The sequence below is a fragment of the Hemicordylus capensis genome, chromosome 3, assembly GCF_027244095.1.
Source record: "Hemicordylus capensis ecotype Gifberg chromosome 3, rHemCap1.1.pri, whole genome shotgun sequence".
NCBI lineage: Eukaryota > Metazoa > Chordata > Lepidosauria > Squamata > Cordylidae > Hemicordylus > Hemicordylus capensis.
Window position 1 is genome coordinate 297,706,382 of NC_069659.1, and position 19,793 is coordinate 297,726,174.

The 19,793-nt window shown below is 43.8% G+C and overlaps 1 protein-coding gene across 4 annotated transcripts in view; it reads left to right on the forward strand.

Annotated features, from left to right (window-relative positions):
- Window positions 1-19,793, forward strand: part of SLCO2A1 (solute carrier organic anion transporter family member 2A1) — an 85,118-nt gene that overhangs the window by 42,720 nt on the left and 22,605 nt on the right. For all 4 annotated transcript variants that reach the window (XR_008318848.1, XM_053306069.1, XM_053306068.1 and 1 more), the window contains 4 exons: window positions 4,290-4,452; window positions 9,628-9,846; window positions 15,690-15,788; window positions 18,491-18,624. Coding sequence is in view for 3 of the 4 variants with exons in the window: in XM_053306069.1 (XP_053162044.1) it covers window positions 4,290-4,452; window positions 9,628-9,846; window positions 15,690-15,788; window positions 18,491-18,624 (615 nt within the window). In the remaining variant the exon portion in view is untranslated. The remainder of the gene's footprint in view (window positions 1-4,289; window positions 4,453-9,627; window positions 9,847-15,689; window positions 15,789-18,490; window positions 18,625-19,793) is intronic.

Genomic DNA, 19,793 nt, shown 5'->3' on the forward strand with positions numbered 1-19,793 from the left:
AGCAATTGTGAACACATGTGGGCCAACAGGCTGTTTCCAGTTTGGGTTTAGACTTCAAATATGGAACTGGTTGAATTGGTTGACCAAAGTGTAAAAGTTTAGTGAATTTCTGTCAAATATGCTCACCTCTGGTGAGTAGCAGTTTCCTTCTGGAGAGCAGGTGAGAGACGAACTGCCACTCCTGGGTGGCTCTGCCTCCCTCCTTTGTGCCGTTATGCTACCCTGAGTCTGGCAACATGCATTTGTCCCACTGTAGTCAAGCTGTAAATATAGCAACCATCCTCTGAACTATTATTTGCAAGGCTGACTATGAGGCCATTTCATATCATATCTTTCCCACATATGGTAACCATTCCATCACTGCTTGTTTTGATGATGCACTGCTGCTACCACAAGTGGAGGCAGCTGTATGAGATGCCTCAATATATGCAGGATTCTGTGCACACTGATCTTTTGCACACTCCTAGTTCCGGCTGATTGCCTTCCCTCTTAATGTAGTGGTTTCCCAGGATGGGCAACTTGCTGTCAGCACAAGCAACGGTTCTTATGCTTAAGGGAAGAGAGCTGGCCTTGCAGCAGCGAGCATGAATTGTCCCCTTTGTTAAGCAGGGTCCACCCTGATTTCTATTTGGATGGGTGACTACATGTGAGTGCTGTCTGGTGTAAGATATTCCCCTTACAGGCTGCAACCATAGCTCAGTGGTGGAGCATCTGCTTGCATGCAGAAGGACCCAGGTTCAGTCCCCAGGGCAGGGTGGGAGAGATTCCTGCCTGAAACCTTGGAGAGTCATTGCTAGCCAGTGTAAATAATACTGAGCTAGCTGGACCAATGGTCTGACTCAGTGTAAGGCAGCTTCTTTTGAGGGTCATGAGCCTTTAATATGTCAACATTGACATCTGTCTTCAACCAGAATGTGTGGTGGTTGTCTCGCACAGCAAAGCGGCAGTTCTGTACGTTCAGGATGGTCAGTTCTGTGTGTACAAACATTCAAAATGGCTTCAGCTGTGTCTCTAAAACCCAACCACATAAGAAATATGTCATAATTAAAAACAAAAACCTTGCTGGTGCCCTGAAATGCTCCAATAAAGCCCTGAAGCACATCCTCTCATTCACCACAGGGACACAAGCAGTTCCTAAGTAGTTTTTTATACAAAAAAGATGTTTCTACTTGAGCAATTGCCCTGCATAGTGTCTCCTTTGTGGTATCTCTCTCAGGGCATTTTGCTGTGGCAATAGCTATTCTAGTCCACAAATAGTTTATTTGCCATCTTGTCTAAGTACATTTGCTTTTGCTTCAAGGCATTTTTCATACTTTTATAGGGGCTCCCCGTCTGACTCTTTTTAGGATTGTAAAGTTTTTCTCATTTAGAAAATGAGAAAAATTCCAAAAACCACAGAACCAGGCAGGGGAGCCCATGTAAATATGTACGCAAGGAAAATAGAGGCCAATTAAGGTAACTTAAAATGTTAATTTTTTGTCTCAAAGTCTAAACCAAGCCAGGATAATTGTAACTTTATATAACCCGCACATTATGCCTAACAGTTGCATTGCATGCAATATGTATATGTTTTGAGACAACAGGAGAATTGACTCACACCAAACCCCCTAGATCCGCGTACGTTTCCAACTGCAGAGGTTCTGAAACCCAGATTCTTACCAAGAGAATTATGATTTGAATTGCATGTCCACATTATTTCACAATACTGACCACCGTTCAAGAATGTTCAGTGTGCATAGATTTGCGAATAGACAGGCATTTTATCCAAGACGTCCTCCTTTCCCACCTGCAGTCTGAAGTGGCACAGTCCAATTGACCACATCAGGATTAAGAATGCTTGCTTGCCGTGGAAAGAGGGAACTTTTTCTCCCTCTCTCACACTAGAACCAGGGGTCATCCCATGAAACTGAAGGTCGGGAAATTTAGGACCACCAGTGGAAGTACTTCTTCACACAGTGCCACTGTTCCCTCTAAGGTGTGTGAGCATGTGTGCGCTCACAAGTTTTTGGATGTTCGCTCAGTTCAATTTAGATCCCGCTTAGGTTGAATCAGGAAGGCCCCGTTCTGAAGGCACATGTGCACACACTGCCTTGATTCTGCCGCCCAGAACAAAACTCGTTCTGCACAGATATGAAAAAAATTAGAGGGACCACTGCACAGTGCATAATTAACTTATGGAATTCTCTGCCACAGGATGTGGTGATGGCCACTAGCTTGGACGGTATTAAAAGGGGCTTAGACAAAGTTGTGGAGAATAGACCTTTCAATGGCTACTAGTCTGGTGGCTATAGGCCACCTCCAGCCTCAGACGCATGATGCTGCTAAATACCAGTTGCAGGGGAGCAACAGCAAGAGAGGGGGCAAGCCCTCACCCCCTGCCTGTGGGCTTCTCAGAGGCATCTGGTGGGCCATTGTGTGACAGAATGCTGTACTAGATGGGCCTTGAGCCTGATCCAGCAGGGTGGTTCTTATGCTCTTAACATAAGAACAGCCCTGCTGGATCAGGCCCAAGGCCCATCTAGTCCACATCCTGTTTCACACAGTGACCCAACAGATGCCCCTGGGAAGCCCACAGGCAGGGGGTGAGGGCTTGCCCCCTCTCTTGCTGTTGCTCCCCTGCAACTGGTATTTTACTGGTATTCTACTACCTCATTCTCTTATAGCTGTGGCAGTGCCAGTCTCAAATGTGTAGGTGAGCATCTTTTCCACTGAGAAAGTTCTTGGGCTTACCCTTGCTCTTCCTAATTGTTTTGTTTCATTCTAGGATGAATCACTTGTGCAGAGTGGGAATATTAACAGAGAATAGCAATAAATGAACAGTTTTCACAGTGAAGGGAACTGAGGATGGGGTTCCCCCCCAGGGTTTGTGTTGGGACTGGTTTTTTTTAAATTTGTGCATAATAATCTGGAGTTGGAGGCAAGTAATGAAGTGACAAGGTTTGCAGAGGGCACCAAATTATTTAGGGCGATGGAAATGAAAAAGGATTGCAAAGAGCTCCAAAATTTCTCCAAACTGGGTGAATAGGCAACAAAATGGCAAAAGTGGCTCTATGTAACTAAGTACAAAGTGATCCATGCTGGAGCAAAACCATCTCAACTTCATATATATATGATGAGGCATGAACTGTTAGTGACTAACCAGGAAAGTAATCTTGGGTCCGTGGTGGACAGCTCAGTGAAAACGCTAATGCTGTGTGAGGCAGTTGTGAAAAGGCAAATGATCCTGCTAGGGATCATTAGGAAATGGATTAAAAATAAAAACTACTAATATTATAAATGCCTTTATACACATGTATGCTGCAGTCACACTGGAAATACTGTATACTAATTGTTTTTATTTTATTTTATTTTATTTAAAATATTCTAGTCATCACATCTCAAAGAGGACATTGTAGAGTTGGAAAGAGTGCAGAAAGGGACAACAAAATGGATCAGTGGGCTGAAGCCCTTTCCCTAGGAGGAAAGGCTATAATGTTTGGGCTTTTTTTAATTTAGGGGAAAGTTGACTAAGAGGGGATGCACTTATCCCTCCCTCCACTTTCCCCCCGACTGGCGCCCGGTTTTCCTCAAGTCCTATGGGGCGGCAGCATACTTCCTTGCCACCACGTTCGCTCTTTGGGCGCACACTCACCAGCTACTTCCGACCACTTCTGGCTGAAGAGCGAACGGGGAGGCAGGGAAGTACACTGCCGCCCCGTAGGACTTGAGGAAAAACCAGCACCGGTGGGGGGAAAGTGGAGGGCACTCTCCCCCACCCTTAAAGTGCAACCTTCCACCACCATCAAGCCACCTGGTGTGGTTCCGTGCACATCCCTAGTGTGAATGCACACTCTTCTGAAGGAGATCTGGGGTACCAGCCCTGTCTGTAATGCCTCCTGGTGGGCCAGTGTGAGAAACAGGATGCTGGACTAGATGGGCCTTTAGCAATAGCACTTACATTTATATACCGCTCTATAGCTGGAAGCTCTCTATGCGGTTTACAATGATTTAGCATATTGCCCCCCAACATTCTGGGTACTCATTTTACTGACCTCGGAAGGATGGAAGGCTGAGTCAACCTTGAGCCCCTTGGTCAGGATCGAACTTGCAACCTTCTGGTTACAGGGCAGCAGTTTTTACCACTGCGCCTTTAGTCTGAATCAGCAGGAAAGGGCCTACCCAGAGTCAAGTCAACTCAGAAGTAAAAGCAGAGACACAGAAATGCATCCTTATCTTGTGTGGTTGCTGAGCAGAATCCTCCCTTAGAGCTGTTTTGACCTTCTAATCTGTGTGCTCTTTTATCTCCATAGATTGGCAATGTTGTCCTCATCATCTTTGTCAGCTATTTTGGCAGTCGAGTTCACCGGCCTAGGATAATCGGCCTTGGAGGCCTGCTGTTGGCTCTGGGAGCTTTCCTCCTGACTCTTCCACACTTCCTCTCAGCCCCATATGAATACTCTGGAGCACAAGTCCGTACGTATCTTTTCAAAGGCCTCCCCTGGCCTGGCGCTTCTGCTGAGGCTTGGGGACTTTGTGAAACCCAGTCGGCTCCTGCTCTTGGTTGTCCTCAGTCAGGGCCTAGCCTGAAGTGCTTATGCTCCATCTTCCTTAGTAGATTTCCTTCCAGTTTCCTCTGAGGCGGGGATGTTGATCTCCCGCACAAGTAAATCTGAAAACGTAGTTACGCATTGCAGCCAACTTGGCTTTGGGCCATCCTGACTTCTAACATCCCCCAAGGCATGCTGCAGTCTCTGTGCAATGACTTGCCTGTGCAACGAGTGCCAAGCTGGATCTGTGCCACGAGAACCCGCGGCAATGTATGTTTTGATTTGCGTCTGGTGTCAGTGGATGCTGCTCTGTGTTGAATTGCTTCTTTGAAAGTGTCAGTTTCATCTGATGCTTAGCAAAACATGCAAGACCAATTAGCTGGCAATTGAGAGGTAAACATGGCACTGCTGTACAGTATGTGCATTTCCCTTTGCTAATATCCTGGAACACAAAAAGAGGACTGCACACACGCTCTTGCTTCTAAATGTTTCTCCATTCCCTTCCACACCAGTCAGGAATACCATGGTCAGTAGGCTGGTTGCAGCCAGGAGATGTTGCTTCTGATGAGACTAGCTGACATTGGTTGCAGTGATGCCAAGCAATGCAAATATTAATAAATGCAACCTGTCAGTATGTTCTTTTCAAGAAAAGAGATGTGCAAAAGGGGGGGAAACCTATCCAAGAAGGTTGGCAGGCACAAATGACTCCTGCAGTGCCTTCTAATCATACAATATAATCATGTAATAACAACTCTTAGTTCTTCTGTCATGATATTTATCTGTAATGCATCTAAGCACTTACGTACAGGAAGCAAGCTGAGAAAACATTGTTCCTACTTGCCCTCTGTTATCAAGTCATTGGCAATCTCAGGAACAGCATTCTCCCCTAAATTCTGCACCAAGACTTCTCCTGCACTAGGATTGCATGCAGCGTTTGGGGGCGTACTTTGTGATCCAACTAATTTGGCAATAGAATGTTTTTCTGCACAGAATCCCATTGGGATTATGCCTGTGGAGAGAAAATGTGCTAAAAATGTCACATTGGAGCTGAAAATTCATGTGGATTTCATAGGAAAGCTCTCGTGAGCAGGAGCTAGTAGTAGTTTGCTGTCTGACTCATGGATCTTTTCTGTAGAATCCAGTGCACGCACTGCTGGTTACAATGCCTTGGCTGTCACAGGATAAGTAGGGCAATGAACTTTATCTAAGCAATAATACCAATGATACCTAAATACATAGCAAATTAGGCTAACAAAGTTCTAGTAAGAAAGGGGCTCTCAGCCCAAATATTGTTGGACAAACCACAATGGCGGCCATTGTGGCTGGAGATTATGGGAGCTGTTGTCCAAGATCCTGAAGAAAATCTATCTGTGTGGTCATTAAGAGTCGACACCAACTTGATGGCACTTAATCAATCAGCCAATCCATCGAACATCTGGGGTCCCAAGGTTGAGAACCTCTGATCTAAGGGAAGATGCTGCCATCAGTGGTTGGAAACTAAGTTGTCTATATTCTGATCACAAATAAGGTTTATTTTTTGGCAATGAACCCTGACTAGGCTGCCTGTGTCTCTGTATATGGGGGGCAAAACTTATTTTTAATTTTTATAATGTTCAGAACAAGGCTAGCATCTTCTTGGCAGGTATCTAGACGCTGTTGTGATTTGCTATAATTAATTACTAGAAAAGTTCAGACTAGATTGTTCTGGAGCTCATCTCTCATTCTGTAAAGGTGATATTTTGACATTCTCTATAAAGATAATTCCTTCTCCATCAACCAAGTGACTTCATTTTATATAGATTTGCCCCAACACACTCTTTTTAAAAAATTATTTTTTAATTCAGTTTTTCCACAACACAAAAAAGAAAGCACAAAACAAACAAACAAATGAACAGAAAAAGGAGAAAGAGCACATAAGGACTTCCATCTCATCACTGAAACAAGTGTCAGTAACAATACCCAGGTCTTGCCTGTAGTTTCATCATCCCCCCCCCCCCCAATAAATCATACAGAGATTAACTCTAGGACATTTTTTAAGCCTCAAAGGCCTGATAAAAATCCATTTTATAATGTGTCTTTAGATAAACAAGAAGAGGGGCCCAGTCCCTTTTAAAAACTTCAAGTTTATTTCTTAATAAAGCTGTTAATTTTGCCATTTCTGCCAATTCTAATACTTTAAGTAACTAATCCTCTTTACGCGGGCAATGACTGTCTTTCCATTTGCGAGCAAATGTCAGTCTTGCTGCTGCTGTCAGATACATAAAGAGGACCCAGTATTTCCTCGGCAAAGTATTGTTGTCAATACCTAATAGTATTGTTTCTGGGCTCTTGGGAAATGTCATTTAAAACACTTTTTAAAGCTCATTATAAATTAAATCCCAATAGCCTTTAGACTTTTTACAAGTCCACCATAAATGTATATAGGAACCCTCCTCTTTTTTACACTTCCAACATTTGACATATATTTTATTTTTATATAGATTTGCCCCAACACACTCTTCAGATTAGGTCTACACTTGATCTTAGCCAAAAGGCCGAGAAGCCTCTGTCTCTTGTTCTCAGTCCAAAACTCCCGTGTTCAGATTGGTTTTAATCTCAGGATAATGCAGACCTAAGCAAAGCAGATGTTATCCTAACTGGGCATACTGGACAGGAAATTCCAAAGGCTTCCTTTTCATCCCACCCCACCACCACACCAACCCAGTGTGTTTCTCCCAAATCTGCTTGGCATCTCTTTATTAGGTGACAGGAACCAAGAACGGGAGCCACTTACATTAACCAGAACCGAATTAGTCTAGCTGGTATTCTCTTTTGCCCTGAAGCAATTTTGCTTACGAAAATGTATTTTGGCAAAGAGTTACATCTCTATTATGGGCCCTGTGACAACTGGATTTAAAAGAATAAAACTAAGATGGTTAAGAAGGCCCTTTCATTCTAGAAATCTGTCATAATCTCCTGTAATAATGGTTTTGTAACAAACATGTACAGGAATGTTTGTGGTGGTGTGTTATTGCATGTGGAAAGCTTAGTTATATTAACTGAAATCTCTAAATCACCTGGTCAACATTTTTGTTTCAGTTACATTAAAATTAGATCAAAGTACCACAAGCCCGCAGAGTCAGTCATTAAGTGCTGTGAGTTGATGGGAATATTGGAACAATTGTGAGAATGAGCAAATAACAAAGTATAAGAAGCAGGAAAACTGACAACCTGACATGTGGCAAAAAAGTTGCATTTGTTTTACTTTTGCATTGAATGCGGGTTCCTAGCCTCACTGGATATAAAGTTTTGTTTTGTTCACTCCAAAAGGAACTGCAAGTACTTTGATTAATAGATTGGATTGCTGTCATGACTTTCCCATGAACAACTTGTTCACCATTAAAGCAAATGGGTTATTTTAAAGCACATAAGAATCCTGGACAGCCCACCATGATGCCTCCTTCAATAATTACCCAGTTAATGTTTGATGTTTTCTCCCCCACCCCCTCCAAAGAAGAAACTCAAATTTCCAAACTCACTGATGCATCTTGGTTCAAAGCAGTTTCTGAACATATTCCTTTAAGCTGTGTTGCAGTAATACCTTGAAAGAAAAAGGTGATGACAGCTCCCGATTAAAATGAGGAAGTTCACAGTTCTGGCAGATCTCCAGCATCCAGGAAAGGGGGGTTGTTAAGGAAGCTTAAGGATGTCTTTAGCTCAGAATGTTTTGCTCAGCTTCATTAGTGAGCTCCCAAGACATGCAAGTACAGTTGCTATTGCCAAAAGGATCGTCAGCCTCCATACAAAAGACAGGGAGCAAAACCCAGTATCAATATCAGGTTGCAAAGAGTTCTGGGACAAAGCCTTGCACTGCCCCCCAGGCACATTGGACACACACACACACCCCAAAAAGGAGGTGGCAGCTCCTTTTATCCTCCCCATCAGTGACTGGGAGGAGGATTTGCAATGGCAGCTCCTCTTCCTCACACTGTTGGGAGGTAGGAGAAAGAGGATCTAGCACTGCATCTTACCTCTGTCCACCAATGAGGATGAAGGTGGCAAGAAGAGGAGTCCTGCTGCCACCACATCCCTCAGTGACAGCGGCCCATCCGCCTCCCTCCCTCCCCGTGGACCAGTGGGCTTTCTTCAAAAGGCAACTGTGATGATGGGAGAAAATCCATCGGTCATTGGGGAAAGTGGGAGGAGAAGCTGTTGCACATCCTTCCCCACCAGCCGGTGGCCAATGGGATTGCCCCCATTATTACACAAGGGCTTCTGTGAGATGCAATGCTCCCATTTGTAGATGAGGGTGTGGTGCTGGGCTTGCATCACCACCACCACCACCAGTACTGGGGCTGGTCCAAACGGGTCAGCCCTCTGATAGGTATGGGCCCTCACCCAGTGCCTGACCTTGCCAATCCCTGATGCTGCTCCTGAACACCATGCATAGTGCTCCACATGTGCAGGGTGTGTTTCATCTTTTCCCTTCCAGCAGCACCTCCTTCTCACCTTCAAAAAGCCCCCCCCCCCCAGGTCTGGGAACTCCCATGAAAATCAACCCCTCCCAATGTATGTTCAGAAGTGGCTTACACGTGTATATAGACCACTGCGAATGAGAGTATTGGTGTCTCCATGCCCACTATGGAAAAATGACTCTCTTTAGTTATCTGGGCCATAAAGGTGCACAGAAATGCTGGTGGGATATCTGGCTTTTCAAGAAAAGAGATGTGTAAAAGTTGTCCTCTGTTTACTTATTGTATACCCGCACTTCCTCAATGAATCATGGGAAAGATCTAAATTATATCTGCAAAAAAAGTGAACTCACAGGAGTAACATATATGCCAGTCGACTCAAGGTGGGATGTTTTCCTGTTTGTACATTTTTGCCAGTTTTTGCAAGAAAACATTATGCTAGTGCTGGATCTGATGTGAGTCCTAGTGACTGACAGGATGAGGAAAATCATTCAAAGTAATTTTAAAGGACAGAGTAATTTAAAGTCTACTCCTAACTTGTCCTTTTAATTTTAGTGGGACTACTCTGAGTAATTTCCCTCATCATGGAGACCAATGATCTGTGAGATTTCACTCTGTGTTTTTAGAATTGTTGTATTCTCTTGTTTCAGGTAACCAGAGCAGCAGCATCAGATCTGAAATTTGCAACAAAGAGAATTCATTTATGTGTCCAAATTCCACTCTGAAAGTCCAGGTAGAGGCCAGCACAATGTGGGGAATAATGGTATTTGCTCAACTATTGGCAGGAATTGGGACAGTCCCCATTCAGCCTTTTGGGATCTCTTATGTGGATGACTTTGCTGAAGTAAACAACTCTCCTTTGTACATAGGTAAGTGCTTTCCCTAGAAGGGTGTTTTTAATGTGAGCTAAGCAAAAGAAATGCCCTGCTGTCTAGGATGACTTTTCCTTACTCTCACTGTGCTTGAACATATGGAACTGCTTTTCACTGAATCAGACCATTGTTCCGCTTAGTTCGGTATTGTCCACAAGTGACTGGCAGTGGCTCTTTCTGGTTTCTGGAGATGTCTAGGAAACCTGAGGCATGTGCTCTCCCATTGAGCTGAAAACTAATCCCCCCCCCCCCCGCTTTTGGGGGAGGAACCCATTGCACAAAATTGCAGTGTTTATCTTGTGAAACTCTCTTCTAGAAAAGAAAGCTGAGCAATGTGTTGAGAGGACTTCTAGGAAATGAGGTGGCAGATAATGGACAGAATCATACTCTGAATGTTATTGGGCAGTTTCCCCTCAAGTTTAACTTTGTTAATTGCTTTCCTTGGAACCAAGGACTACAGAGCTGGATAAGTTTTTAACCTGAAAAACTTTTAACCTCCGTTTGTTTTGTTGAGATGGGAGGCCTTTCCCTCCTTAGAATCAAAGCTTTGTCCCAGCATCTTTCTACCATAGATTTTAAACAGTGGCTGACATGATAAGCAGCAGTAAGTCAGTGGGAGAAGGATGGCACTCTTGTAAAGAGCCTACAGCAACTCTTCGCTGAAGGCTTCTTGCACAACTGAGTGGTGTGGTAAGGGAGTGATTTTCATGTGCCCTCCACCGCCCTGCTTGCTGCAAAAGATCTTTCTGCTTGCATAAATATGTGCCTGCAAGCTGTGCAATCCTCTGGTGTTTATTCAGAGACATAGGTAGAAGATATGGAAGACTCTGACTTTCCAAAGGTGCCTCAGATCAGTTGAGCAGAATACTTATGGACAGGATCCTGGAGGCTTACAGGGACCAGTTCTTATGAGAGGGAGAAGAATCTCTCTATCCACTTTCTCCACACCATGCATGATTTTATATACCTCTATCATGTCTCCCCGCAGTCATCTCTTTTCTAAACTAAATAGCACCAAGTGTAGTCATGCCTCATAAGAAAGGTACTCTAGGCCCCTGATCATCTTAGTTGCCCTCTTCTGCACCTTTTCCAGTTCTACAATGTCCTTTTTTAGATGTGGTGACCAGAATTGTATGCAGTTCTCCAGGTGTGGTTGCACCATAATTTTTTAAAAGGGCATTATAATTTTAGCAGTTTTATTTCCAATCCCCTTCCTAATGATCCCTAGCATGGAAATGGCCTTATTCACCCCCGCCGCACATTGAGTTGACACTTTCCACAAGCTGTCCACCACAACCCCAAGATCCCTTTCCTGGTCAGTCACCGACAGCTCAGATCCCATCAACGTTTACTTGAAGTTGGGGTTTTTCGTCGCAATGTGCATCACTTTACATTTACCAACACTGACCGCATTTGCCATTTTGTCACCCACTCCCCCAGTTTGGAGAGATCCTTTTGGAGCTCCTCACAATCCATTTTGGATTTCACTACCCAAAAGAGTTTGGTATCTGCAAATTTGGCCACCTCGCTGCTTACCCTACTTCTAGATCATTTATGAATAAATTCAAAAGCACTGGTCCCAGTACAGATCCCTGGGGGACCCCACTTCTTACTTCCCTCCATTGTGAAAACTCTCCATTTATCCCTACCCTCTGTTTCCTGTTTTTCAACCAGTTAGCAGTCCACACATGTACCTGTCTCCTTATCCCATGAATGCTAAGTTTCCTCAGGAGTCTTTGATGAGGAACTTTGTCGAAAGCTTTTTGTAAGTCCAGGTATACTATGTCAACTAGATCACCTTGATCCACACACTTGTTGACACTCTCAAAGAACTCCAAAAGATTTGTGAGGCAAGATTATCTTTGCAGAAGCCATACTGGTTCACCCTCAGCAGGGCCTGTTGTTATATGTGCTTTACTATTTTATCCTTGAGGATGCTTTCCATAAATTTATTCCCTGAGAGCCAGGAGCTCCTTGCATTGAGCATACACCCATGACTTCTGCCTATGGAGCAAATAGTTATACATGTGGCACTCTGTGTAATAGACTGGAAAATGCCCCCTCCCCTGCTGACTTTCTATCTTCATAACTGGTTTTGTTGGCTGTTTACAATATTTAGAAATAGTTTATTAGAAGGATAGGTCACAGCTGTTAGTGGCCAGCTATTTTTATTTATTTATTTATTTATACATACATACATACATACATACTGCCCAAAACCTAAGTCTCTGGGCGGTTTACAAGAAGATAAAAACACTAGTTAAAAACAAAAACAAGAAATTTAACACAACAATTTAAAAATTTTAAAACAATATTCTAAAACAACATTAAAACAATCAAAACAGTATCAGTTAAAAGCTTGGGTGAACAGATGTGTCTTTAAAGACTTTTTAAAAATTGTCAGAGATGGGGAGGCTCTTATTTCACTAGGGAGCGCATTCCAAAGCCTCGGGGCAGCAACAAAGAAGGCCCATCCCCAAGTAGCTACCAGAAGAGCCGGTGGCAAATGCAGACGGACCTCTCCTGATGATCTCAATGGGCGGTGAGGTTCATAACGAAGAAGTTGTTCTCTTAAATACCCAGGGCCCAAGCTGTTTAGGGCTTTATAGGTTATAACTAACACCTTGTATTTTGCCCGGAAACATATCGGCAGCCAGTGTAACTCCTTCAATATGGGAGTAATATGGTCTCTCCTAGATGACCCAGAAACCAGCCTTGCTGCTGCATTCTAAACCAACTGTAGTTTCCGGACTACATATAAGGGCAGCCTCACATAGAGCGCATTACAGTAATCCAGTCTGGAGGTTACCAGCAGATGTACCACTATCTTGAGATCGTTCACCTCAAGAAACGGACATAGCTGGTGTATCAGCCGAAGCTGATAGAAGGCACTTCTGGCCACTGCCTCAACCTGGGACACCAGGGAGAGACTTGGATCCAGAAGCACCCCCAGACTGCACACCTGTTCCTTCTGGGAAGTGTGACCCCATCCAGAACAGGCAGATCAAAATCATCTCCCGAGTTTTGACCCCACACAATGAGTACTTCCGTCTTATCTGGATTCAGTCTCAGTTTGTTATCCCTCATCCAGCCCATTACCAACTCCAGACAAGCATTTAGGGAGGTTATGCCCTCTCCTGATGATGCTGATTTGGGTGTCATCAGCATACTGATAACATCCTGCACCAACTCTCTTGATAATCTCTCCCAGCAGTTTCATGTAGATGTTAAACAACATCGGAGACGATACGAAGCTCTGAGGGACACGATACAAAAGTTGAGATTTTGAAGAACAACAGTCTCCAAGGGACACCATCTGGAACCTGCCTGAGAGATAGGAGCAGAATCATTGCAGAGCAGTGCCTCTCACTCCCAACCCCCTCAGACACTCCAGAAGGATACTATGGTTGATATCGAAAGCCGCCAAGGTCCAAAAGGACCAACAGAGTCACACTTCCTCTGTCCATTCCCAATTGGAGATTATCCATCAGGCCGACCAAGGCAGTCTCCACCCCATAGCCAGTCTGGAAGCCAGTTTGAAATGGGTCTAGATAATCAGTTTCCTCCAAGACTGTCTGGAGCTGGGAGGCCACCACCCTCTCAATTACCTTGCCCAACCACGGAAGGTTGGAGACAGGCCTGTAGTTACCCAGCTCTGAGGGATCCAAGGTAGGTCTAATAATTGCCTCCTTAAGACTAGGAGGCATCCTACCTTCCCTCAGAGATGCATTTATAATCTCTACCAGTTCTTCTACAACAGCCACCCTGCCAGATAGTATAAGCCATGTTGGGCAAGGATCAAGAAAACAGGTGGTAGGCTGCACCGTTCCAATCAGCTTGTCCACATCCTCAGGAGTCACAAACTGGAACTGATCCAACCCAGCCACACAAGAGGAGTCGCTGGACACCTCCGCATCATACACTGAATAATTGTGGAGACGGAGTCTGTCGGCCTGTGTGAGAGATTTTTTCTGTTATTTATTTATTTACTTACTTACTTACATTATTTAACTGTCCAAATAGCCTTTCTCAAGAATACGAGGGAGGGATTAGTAATTATGAGGAAGGGATTTGTACTTACCTTCTTTTCTCCACCAGGCTCCTTGTGATCATAGGGGCATGTTCCAGGCTCCCCCGCACACTTCCCACAGAACTCCAATGTCCTGTTTGCTACTCCCTGTTCGCTATTCTCTGTTGGCTATGCTCTCGGGCCTTCACCTCTTATGTAGAGAGTAGACTAGGCTTCAAACTGAGACACAGTGTGCGGCTTAAAGGAATGTGGGGCCTTCCACAGCCGTAGCTGACTCCACACACTCCAGGCAGGGACAAACAAACACTCAGGAGTTTTCTAGCCCTGGCAAATAACACACACACAGAGACTAGGACTTATCCTTTAAAGAGAAACCAGCCCCTCGAAATCTCCCATCCTTCTGTTAGTTAGTTTGAAGGGGGGAAAGGCTAGATGTTGTTCTGTCTAGAAAAGCTTGCTCACCTCCTGAAGCTGCTTCTGCTCTTCCCAGAGTAGGCTTCCAACTGAGAAATAATGAATGCAAATAATTTATCTGCAAGGTTTTTCTAAAAGGATGACCTTTTCCAAGGTAGCTATCTTCATTGCTTAGTACATAAAAATTTCCGCTGCGTACTTGAAATTTACTGACTTTTATGGAATTTTATGTTAATAAAGTGAAGAATATGTTCATCACTACTCTGAGGTACATAATGTTTACTGCTCTGTTTTGCTGACCTATAGCCAAAGATATCCCCCCTACAAACTCAACTATCACAGCACAATGAGTTTTATAAGTATTGTCTGACATCCAAACTCAGTTACCCACAACTGGTCCCATTGAAATTAATGAGACAAAGTTATTCATAATTGATGTGTCCCATTAATTTCAATGGGACTGTTTATGAGAACTTTAGTCTGGCTGTCAGCCATAGTCTCTGACTGTAGGTATATTGTCTGAATCCCATTGACTTCAATGGGATTTAGGCAGCCTTACTTTATGCAGGATTGCAACCATTGTCTCCTGTTCTCCCACTAAGCTATAGTGCTCATAAAATCAGAATCTAAGAATATGTGCAATTGCAGACTTCAGAAAGTGTGGCATCTGCAGAATGTGGAAGCTTTAGCAAAATACTGAGAAATCTAGACTTTCATCTTTGCTAAGAGGGCATTTCTTGACTTTGTGGAGAAAAGTTGGAAAATGTATTGGTATCTTCTGCTAAAGGCACAGTTCTGAACCTTACATTTGTACTTTTTCACCTAACACAAGTTTGGGCCCCTCCCTTTGGTAACCCATTGCAGAGCTTCTGCCCATTCTTGAGTTTCTTTTTTCTAGTGTATTAAAAATAATGTTAATAATCCCACTCCCTAATTCTGCATGTCTGCAGAAAAGTGAAACAAAATTTTGCAACCAAAATAAGCACCAAATGTTCAGTAAAAGCAAAATGTTTGTACTGTATTTATGCTAATCCCAGAATTTGGGTTCCTGGTCACAGAATTCTATATTTGTAGCCATCTGTGTTTCTTCACAGCATTTTAGTATGTTTGAGGTAAGTGGTAAATGGAGCATTGTAATTTAATCCATTGCTGTAGTTTTTATTTCAAAAAGAATGACAGGCTCCTTTTGTATGGCAGCTGTTCCTCTTTGATAAATAAGAAATGTTATGCCTTACTGTGGTGGAAGTATTAATGATCTGATTTGTTTTAAACTCTGTTTATCTTTTCAGTGTGCTAAAACATGATTTATAATGCAAACTATTGTAGCAGAACTGAAGCAACTTAATCCCCACATACTTGGTAATCCTTCCACCACCGCTTTCTCATTCTTTTTCAGCCATCTTATTTGCCATTGCAGTATTTGGCCCGGCTTTTGGTTACTTGCTTGGCTCTGCAACGCTGCAGATCTTTGTGGACTTTGGGAGAGTTGACCTGAGTGAGTATTTCTATATTTGTTGTGGGATAGGGAGTTTCTAGGTTCCTGAGCACTCCCAAGCCAATATTGTTCTCAGACTTCAGTCCCCAGATGCTGTTGGACTACAACTCCCATCATCCATGGTCACAGTGGCCTTTAGCCCTTCCATCAACATCTGTGGACTGAAGGCTGAGAACCCCTGTATTCCAAGCCACCTAATAGGTCTGAAGCATGGGCACTGAGCCTCAACCCAAATAATCTACATTAATATTCTCATTTACACTTATAGAATGCATAGATGAATGCTTTGGACTGGACTACTTACTGCCTTTTCATTTGAGGACAAATTCTTGGTTTGTTGCTAAGTTACAACCAGATCCACAGCCTACCTCAACTAGGGATTCTACAGTGATTTTCTGTACCGGAAGTCAAACCCTTCATTTTCTCTGTTTTAGATCAGTGTCCCAAATCAACAGCAGATTTGCTGCTATTATTATTGTTGTTACATTTTATATCCCGCTTTTCCTCCAAGGAGCCCAGAGTGGTGTACTACATACTTGCGTTTTCTCCTCACAACAACCCCTGTGAAGTAGGTTAGGCTGAGAGAGACATGACTGGCCCAGAGTCACCCAGCTAGTATCATGGCTGAATGGGGATTTGAACTTGGGTCTCCCCGGTCCTAGTCTAGCACTCTAACCACTACACCACACTGGCTCTCTATTGTTCTCTTATTGTTTACACAGTCAGACAGGTCTTATTGACTGGTTTGTTTTATCCTGACATCGAGTCCTTCCCAAGGACCTGGGATGGCTGAATTTTATTGTCAATGTTGTTGCTGCTATTATAGATATTGTTGCAGAATGTAGGCTGTTACCAGTAAAATTGCTTTTTGTAATTGGCTAGTGGTGATTTCTGTGGCCCCTGTGGTGTTGAGGTGCTCTTCAAGTTGTTTTGGAATTGCACCTAGGGTACCAATTACCACCGAGATTATTTTGGTCTTTTTCTGCCACAGCCTTTCAATTTCAATTTGTAGATCTTTGTATTTTGTGATTTTTTTTCTATTTCTTTTTCTTCAATTCTGCTATCCCCTTGTATTGCTATGTTGATTATTTTAACTTGTTTTTCTTCTCAACTACAGTTATATCTGGTGTATTGTGTGGCAGATGTTTGTCTGTTTGTAGTCGGAAGTCCCATAAATATTTTTGAATCTTCGTTTTCTACCACTTTTTCAATTTTATGGTCCCACCAATTTTTGGCTACAGGTAGCTTGTAGTATTAGTATTAGTATTATTAGTTATTGTCACCATCAAAAAGTGGTAGCATAATTCAGTGAGTTATTGCACAATTTAAGCCAGTTGTATATACAGTATGAAATAGTGATTCAGTTCTGTGTTTATGCTTTTGAATGGGGAGTATGATGTACAGTTGTGGAGAATAGTATGCTGTCCTTGCTAACTGAGCATTGATGCTAAAGAATCCTCCTGCATTTCTCTTGGGTAACCTCGGTTCACAGAATGGTATTCATCTGTTGCCAGATAACTGGAAATAAATGAGTTGAAAACAGGAAATGGCAAATGACAGACAACTGTAATTACCTCTCTGTGGTTGCCCCTTGGTGGTGTTACATGGTCCAGAGTAGGCTAGTCACGTCCAGGGAAGCTGTGCCATTGTTTTGGTGGGGCGTGGGCTCTTTCTGCCTGCACACTTTTTAATCCCCGGGGGGGGGCAGGAAATCTGGGCTGAACAGCAAAAGGCTGGAGATGGCTGTTTATTCCTCTCCACACATTTACAATGAGGAGACACACTTTCCATGCCAGCCCCACTGATGTGATGACTCCTTTGACCAAGGCCTCCTGCCCGGAGGATGTCTGCTTGGGAAGTGGAGTGGTTAGCCGTCTCTTCTTTAAGGTCCCTGGAGAGTATAGACTCCAAAGGCAGCCTCATTAAAACTGTTGCTCCACTGAGATCAGTGGCAGAACTTGTGTCTGACTCTTAGCCAGCAGAGCTCTGCCCAGCCAAGGAACAATGGGATGGGAGATTCTTTCCAGGAAGAGGGCAGCTAAAATTTCCAGTTCCTCCGTCTGCAGATATCACTAGTTAAGTGGTTTCAAAAGGAATTAGGCGTCTGAAAGGCAAGCGAGCTGGAATGTATTGGTTTCTTTAATTAACTTTGGAGTTTTACAAATTAATAGAATGTCCCAGCTGTAGCCTCCTTAAAGACTGTACTCCAAAGAATGCCTTCCATGGTATGCTTCTTGAGGTTTCCATTGGATCTGTCTCTCCAAATGCTCATTTCATGAACTTCAGCTCATGATTGGGGCCTCATGCTTGATTTTTCTAACTTAAAGAGCGCATGCAATCCAATTGCTTTGGATTGCCTAGCCGTGTGTGTGCCCGTGTGTGTGTGTGTGTGTGTGTGTGTGTGTGTGTGTGTGTGTGTTTACTGCTTCTACCACTGTTGTCCATTTTGTTGCTTTGTTACCATTGCAGTTTTATTCTTTTCCTATTTTAATTAGAAGCTGCTGTAATGGCCTACATTGGATGGGAGTGCAGTCTGCCAATGCCAATAATAAATAACAATACATTTTAGTGGGGGATGTGATGACTTTGTGACACCAGCTGCTGAAGTCCTTTCCATCCAGGAAATAAAATGCGATGCCAGCCACTTAAGGGCCAGGGAATGGATTCTCTGGGCTTTCATCCTTTTCACCCTTGTCTTTCAGGCCATGTGAACTTGAAGCCAGGAGACCAGCGCTGGATTGGAGCGTGGTGGTTGGGGCTTCTCATTTCCTCGGGTTGCTTGCTGCTCACATCCATCCCCTATTTCTTCTTCCCTCGATGTATGATCAAAGGGAAGGTAAGTCCCCAGTGCTGGAGTGAAGCCTAGGCCTTTTGAACAGCAACAGTGAGAGCAGATGGGCAGCTGCATGCCTGATCTGCAATGATTGGCTAACCCTGGCAGGGGAGAAATTCCACCTCACTTGTTGCACGAGGGGAAAGTCCTCTTTACTCTCCTTTTGCCAATTGTTTTCAAAGTGAACCTGGGCACAGCCCCCCACCCCTGCCCCCGTGCAGGGTTCAACTAGGAAGTGTACTACGGTATGTGCATTTAACTTAATGTGTGAATAACTACATGCACACACTGTACACAGATTGTATATGCACTGAGCATAATGTATGCATAGGGCTAAAATGGAGCCAGTGAAAAACAAAAGAGAAATGAATGCATTTTCTTTTGGAGCTCTTCTGTGCTATTTTCATGCCCAAAACAAATAAAATGAATGGGAGCGCTTCCATTTTATCGTACATTTATTTTAAAAATAAACACACCCCCTAGTAGTTATTACCCTTTATGGTGGCAGAATTTTCCACCATCAGGGGAGCTTTTGGCTTTCTCACTAGCTACTCTGTAGCTAGTCACAGAAGTCCAGTAGTGGGTGGTGATGCGCAAGATGGCTTAGAGCAGCCTCTTAAAAAGTGACCTTCATTTTTGAAGGGGCAGGCGGGGAATCTCCAGAGTGAGAGTCATTTCTCACCATGCTTTCCCCCTCACCAGTGGTGGGTCTTTTACAAGAAAAATTGAGTCCTCTCAAGTCCCAGCACCATCTTGGAAGGTGTGCATGTAGTGTCAAGAGGTGCAGTCCTTCCCAGTGCTTTCCTCATTATGTTCTGCGGGGAAACCACTGGGAAAGACCTGCACTTCCCAGTGCTCTTTGTGCCTTCCAAGATGGCTCCATTTCACCTCAAGGGCTCCACTGGCACTGAGCAAAGTGCAGTACTGTTCATACGGTGGGAACATTCACCTCTGCGTAGTACCAGGAGGGCTGAGTGGAGTCTGGCTTTGGCTAAAGCTGCGCACAGGCCCAATTAGTCAGGGAGCCACACTTAGGCTCAGTCAGAGCTGCCACTGGCTCGTGGGCCTTGCGATGAAGAACACGGCTCTAAAACATGTCAGCTGTCTTTTAAGGCAAGGGGGAACAAACCCTGCCTCCGCTTCCACTGGTGCTGTTAAATCTGTTGAGTAAA